We start from the raw sequence: 6,000 nt of genomic DNA, 5'->3' as shown, positions 1-6,000 counted from the left end.
AGCCAGGATGGTCTCGATCTCCTGACCTCGTGATCTGCCCGTCTCGGCCTCCCAAAGTGCTGGGATTACAGGCTTGAGCCACCGCGCCCGGCCGTGAGCTTTCTTTATAAATTAAAAAATATATATATGTATTCTTTTTTCAGAGACAGGGTCTCGCTATGTCGCCCAGGCTGGTCTCGAATTGAACTCAGGCCAACTGCCCACCTCGGTCTCCCAAAGTGCTGGGGTTAGAGGCATAAGCCACTGTGCCCAGCCACAAGTGAGTTTTCTAAAGAAATACAAATTTTTTTTGTCTTGTATTGAGTGGTGATTGCATTAGTGTTTACAACTGTAGAAAGTTACTGAACAGAACACTTAAGATCTATGAACTTTATTGTGGGAAATTATACCTTAATAAAGAGAGGAAAGAAATCTCACATCAATCTAAAAAGTATTTAACTTAGTTGAAAGATAATATCTTTCATATTAGTGTTTATGTATTCTTTCACTTAAGCTGATAATTTAAATTTTGACAACTAAAGTTTAAAAAAAAAAAAAAGAAAAGAAAATATGAGTATTCTCTAGTACTTGCTTAATTCTTTTTACATTCTAACTATAACCAGCTCCACAAATACTTAATTCCAAAGGGATGGCAATACTTTTATATATGTATTTCTTTTAAAAAGCAGTTACCACACTTGACTTTGAATTTATATTTTGTTGCATGTTTTGCCTTTTCTCCTACTAGTCGGTAAGCTCCTTAATTATGGAACTTACTCATCTTTATACATACTGCATGATCTATGATCATATAAGCAACAATAAGAAATGATTTTAGAATGAATATAAGGAAAAAATACTATATTATAGGCCTCTTTGACCTATCACTACAAAAGAACAGATATATTTATATTTCCCCTTAATAATGACCAAAGAATCCTACACAGCTGTTCTTTGATATCCATGGGGAATTGATTCCAGGAACTCCAAAAATGTCAAAAGTCCAAGTATGCTCAAGGCTCTCATATAAAATGGTGTAGTATTTGCATATAACCTAGGCACATCCTCCTGTATGCTTTAAAATCATCTCTGGATTACTCCTAAGACATAATACAGTGTAAGTGCGATGTAAACAGTTGTTATACTGTATTTTTTTAGAAATTTGTATTTTTAATTATTATATTATTTTTAATTTTATTTTATATATATATATAAATTTTTTTTTTTGAGGCGGAGTTTCACTCTTCTGGCCCAGGCTGGAGTGCAGTGGCGCAATCTCAGCTCACTGCAACCTCTGCCTCCCGGGTTCAAGTGATTCTCCTGCCTCAGCCTCCAGAGTACCTGGGACTACAGGTGCCCTCCACTGCGCCCAGCTAATTTTTGTATTTTTAGTAGAGACGGGGTTTCACCATGTTGGCCAGGCTGGTCTTGAACTCCTGACCTCAGGTGATCCACCTGCCTTGGCCTCCCAAAGTGCCGGGGTTACAGGTGTGAGCCACCGCGCCCGGCCCTCTTTCAAATATTTTCTGTCCACAGTTGTGGATATGGAACCCACTGATACACAGCTGACTATACGTTTTGAAATGCTCTCTGAAGTTAAACTACTAAACACTTGAAATAAAAAATTTGTCTTCCAAATACATGAAATAAGTATAAACATTTTTCCTTCTCACATTTTGCTAAAGATTTAATATAATGTCAACATTTATGCTTAAGAAAAACAGAAAAGTAGGTAACAGTGTTGAAGTAACACAAAATATAAATTTTAAGTCTAAAAATAATTATCAAAAGTTAGCTCTCAACCCCTTTAAAATTCAATCAAAGGCAACTTACTCTATGTCCAATACCATAGATGGATTGGATTGCTCCTTATCTTGTTCATCATTATAGAACAAAATTTTTTTGCTGCTTACCACAACATACTGAAATAAGAAAAAAGGGGGAAGAGTTATAAGAGCAACATTAACTTGGTTTAAAGTGAAAAGCATACTATTTGCCACTAATATCTAGATTATATTGTATTAATGTAAAATCAATGCTAACAAAAAGTAAAAAAGTAGCTAATATAAGTTCTATGCTTCAAAGTAAAATATAGAACAAAATACCAGTTAGAAAATAAATAGGTATACGGTACCTGTTTCTTCCAGCCATATCGTTTGATATTTCCTCTATTTGGTACTGAAAGCCAACCTTCAATTCTTGACTCTAGGAGAAAAAGAATATATATATTAGTCAGTCTTAAATTGTAACAAAAGAAAAACAATTAAAAGTTGTCTGACAGCATGCAGCAACAAGCAACTGAACACAACTAAATGAATAAGTGCTATAATTTGCTCTTCCATGCTTCAATCACACAAATCAACTTTAATGGCCATACAAATATTGCAGAAAAAAATTTCAAGCCACTTTTCCCATACAATTTAACATTTAGTACTCAATTACAAAAGTATGAAGTAACAATACCCTTAAGAGCCAGGCAAGACTGGAATGGATTGCAGCTTAAATGGGATATGATGTAGAAGACTTTATCATTAACATTCATATAAAAATAATCAGCAAAAAAAAGAAAGAAAAACATTATGCAGCAAGTGGAACAAATCAGAGCCATGATTTACACAAGAGCAAGCAAAAGTATAGAAGTGTCCTATTACTCACAGAAGACAAGAATAGAAGATAAATAAATAAGGAATGCAGGCAGAATCAACTAGATATAAAGAATAAGAGATAAGTATTTTATTTGTTTTCTCAGTACAATATTCTGATTAAGCTTTTTGGTAAAACAACTTCAATTTGAATTTGTAACAATTTCAATAAAATCATCCAAATTTGGTTGAAGGGAGCACTTAACTCTAGTGGTAAGTCCAATTACAATTCTACTCCAACTCAAGAGTTTTAAAGCCTCTTAAGTTTGTGATGTCACAATTTGATAAACAGCAAAAACACAGAATCCATTCGGTCTACCGCCATTATTTCAACTAGTACGTGCATACCAGGAATTCCTTGACTCTTTGATCAAGGCATTCTATAATAATTATCACTATTGTTTATATATAACTAATGTTTACTAGAAATATCTGGAGGATAAAGACAACTCCATTAGAAATGGTTATTTTAGATTAGGTTGGAAATAAGAAAATCCATTCAATTTAACTCTTTTCTATATCTACCTTATATTTGAAACACAAAAGAATAGAAAAGTAACCAATTTCAAAGTATGACACTAAAATATGAGATTATACTATCACTGAAATGATAATCCTAAGGGGAATATATATTGTCCCCCTTCATATAACTCACAAGCTATAAACTCAGTCCTACAGCAACAGTTAACAATAGGTAACATTTACTGATTTACTGATTTATTTATAAATGTATTATTTGCCACATGCTTTATAATATCTCATATTTAACCTATGTATAAGTCCATGAATACAGGATATTCCTAGGAATTTGGAATTAGGTTCTACTGTCATCTTTCACTTACAAAAGAAGAGACTAAGGCTTAGCAGGGTAAACTGACTTGGGCAAGGCAACTCTATCAGTATCTATCAAAGCTCTATGGTTTCAAATCCTGGCAGTCTAACTTCTGAGCTTATGTTTCTAGAGCACAACACTATTCTGTTCCCAAAGAAGCTTTGCAGTTGACTGAATTGTGGGAAATATTTTTTTCCTCTACTCCCACCAGGTACTTAATGTCTCCACTCCTTTGCTTGTGTTATTCCTCTTCATATAAATTGTTAAAATGGAGGAAATGATGAGATAACTTTAGTTCAAAATGATCCCTCTCTTCTCCCAACATTTTTCTTTTTCCTTTTTTTTTTTTTTTTGACATGAAGTCTTGCTATGTTGTCCAGGCTGGCCTCGAACTCCTGAGCCTCAGCTTCCTGAGCAGTGGCATGTACCACAGCACCTAGCTTTAATTGCTGCGATTTAGTTCATGAAGTAATTATTTTGTTGGTTAGGTAGTTCCTTGGTAAGTTCTGTGAGAGCAAGGACCATATCTTAACACTTGATTTTATATATCCCATGGCAAATGACACACTGAGGAGGTACATGACAGATATTTGTTGATTATTTTGCAATTCTTCGTTCTTCTGAATTAGCCAATTAAAGTCATCCTTGGTGACTTTAATGGTTACAGTTTAAAAACCAAACAGGCAGTTTTATACTAAATAATAAGCAAAAGACTGCTGATCACATATTGATCATTCACCAATGTTTTATTTTATAAAAGCAAAAAAGTTATTGCCAGAAATTTTCCCATTAGTGTGGCAGAAATTGCAGCTCTGGTTTTAAAGCGTAGTTTGGAAAACATTAAGATGAACATTAGTGAGAATGAAGAGTAGTCTTAATATCTGATAATACAAAGTTGTTTAGTATCAGTAATTCCTCACCAAAAACAAAGATATAAAAGCCTTTGAAATCTTGACATTTACACAAAATTTTGTATGCCAAAATACCCTACACTTTCACATTATTTCTTTGTGACAATAAATGTCAAAAATACTTATGCCTTATTTCTCTAGATGTGGGTTAACCTGCCAGTTTTCTTTAATATATCTTCAATAAGTTGTTATATGGTATGGCTTTATATGTCATTTCAATGTTCCTTAGAAATTTTATATACCAAGGGAATTTTTGAGTCAAATAAGCCAGAATTCTACATTTGCTCATATTTAAATTAAATGAAGAGGCCCAGGGAGAAAATAAATTAAATGAAGAAATCTGGAATGAAAATAAAGGTGTCAAGAATATGTGAAGGTTTCTGCCAATTTACAACAAAGTCATGGGAGAAAATTTTAGTTTTTCCATCTGGTGAATTCCCTCAGAGAAGCAACTGAACTAAGCTCAATAATGACAGATAAAAAGAAAAAAACATACTAGCTTCTCCTGTGTTTCCTTTCCTTACTCCTACCATAGTTGCAAGATAATATACTTACCAGTTTTTAAAATATATAAAGACCTCCTCTAAAAATCGGGACTACCTGTGACTTCAGTGGTGACCTGGAGGTATAATGCTGTAAATTCCATCTTTTATATCACGAGCACGGAAAACAGCTTCTCCAGATAACTAAATGAAACTCCCACCGAGAGAACCTCTAAGTCTGGATTATCATTAATAATATTCTACATATGTACAAAAACAACTTGGCTCCAAATTTTATACAATATATTTGTAGAGCAATTTTAACTTATAAGAAGTTAGATATATATTACTACAATATCAGCGATTTCTTTACCCAAATAAGAGATAGTCTAACTATATATGTACATCAATACTCGATACAGCCAATTTAAACATCAGAACTAACCTCTGAAGACAACCTAATTTATTTAGCTATACCACAAACATACTGCTTAAGAAACAGGGCTAGAGAACCATTTCAAAATATTTTAATTAAATTCAAAAGTGATATAAAAAAGAAAATTAAGTCAACACTCAACAAGCCAGATACACCAACTTCAAATCACTGTAGATTTGGGCAAAGTCAGAAACCTTCATATATTCAAATATTGGGAAACACACCAAGCTATCCACCATTTTCAGGTTTAAGTTACATAATCTAAGGTCAAGCTGGATGGAAAAGGGTATGATACAAATAATCCATAAGAGACCATGAATATTACTGGAGTATCAATACCAAGTTTTCCTAATGCCTCATCTATTTCTACATTCTCTTCAGATGTCTAGGTTAACAGTTCCAAAAGAAGGAAAGAGAAACAATGAAGAAAAGAAACAGTTATCACATAAAAGTTTTTGTCATCTAAGCAACAGGCATCCATAACCCTAAGGGTAATCTTTATGTTTACATTGTGTGGTAGTTCACAACCTGCTACAGAACCAAAGAGAGGATAAAGACATAAAGGAATTAAGAGAATGAAGGTGACTTCAAGAACTTCAAAGAGTTATAAGTCAGAGAAGGAGTAACATTTTTTAATAAGGTTTTTAGAGTTGGGAATTTCAGAGGGGAGATTTAAGATTTAAGCTAGTTAATAACAAAATGGCCACTGAGGATTCAT

The 6,000-nt window shown here is 33.4% G+C and overlaps 1 protein-coding gene across 1 annotated transcript in view; it reads right to left on the bottom strand.

Annotated features, from left to right (window-relative positions):
- Positions 1–6,000, bottom strand: part of ROCK1 (Rho-associated, coiled-coil containing protein kinase 1) — a 158,036-nt gene that overhangs the window by 8,608 nt on the left and 143,428 nt on the right. The window contains exons 28-29 of the mRNA XM_011957774.1: positions 2,114–2,184; positions 1,813–1,901 (exon numbers count right to left, since the gene is read on the bottom strand). Coding sequence (XP_011813164.1) covers positions 1,813–1,901; positions 2,114–2,184 — 160 coding nt within the window. The remainder of the gene's footprint in view (positions 1–1,812; positions 1,902–2,113; positions 2,185–6,000) is intronic.

This window comes from Colobus angolensis, unplaced genomic scaffold (genome assembly GCF_000951035.1).
Source record: "Colobus angolensis palliatus isolate OR3802 unplaced genomic scaffold, Cang.pa_1.0 Scaffold45, whole genome shotgun sequence".
Taxonomy (NCBI): domain Eukaryota; kingdom Metazoa; phylum Chordata; class Mammalia; order Primates; family Cercopithecidae; genus Colobus; species Colobus angolensis.
Note: the sequence above shows the minus strand (reverse complement) of the source record. Positions and strands in the feature narration are given on the sequence as shown.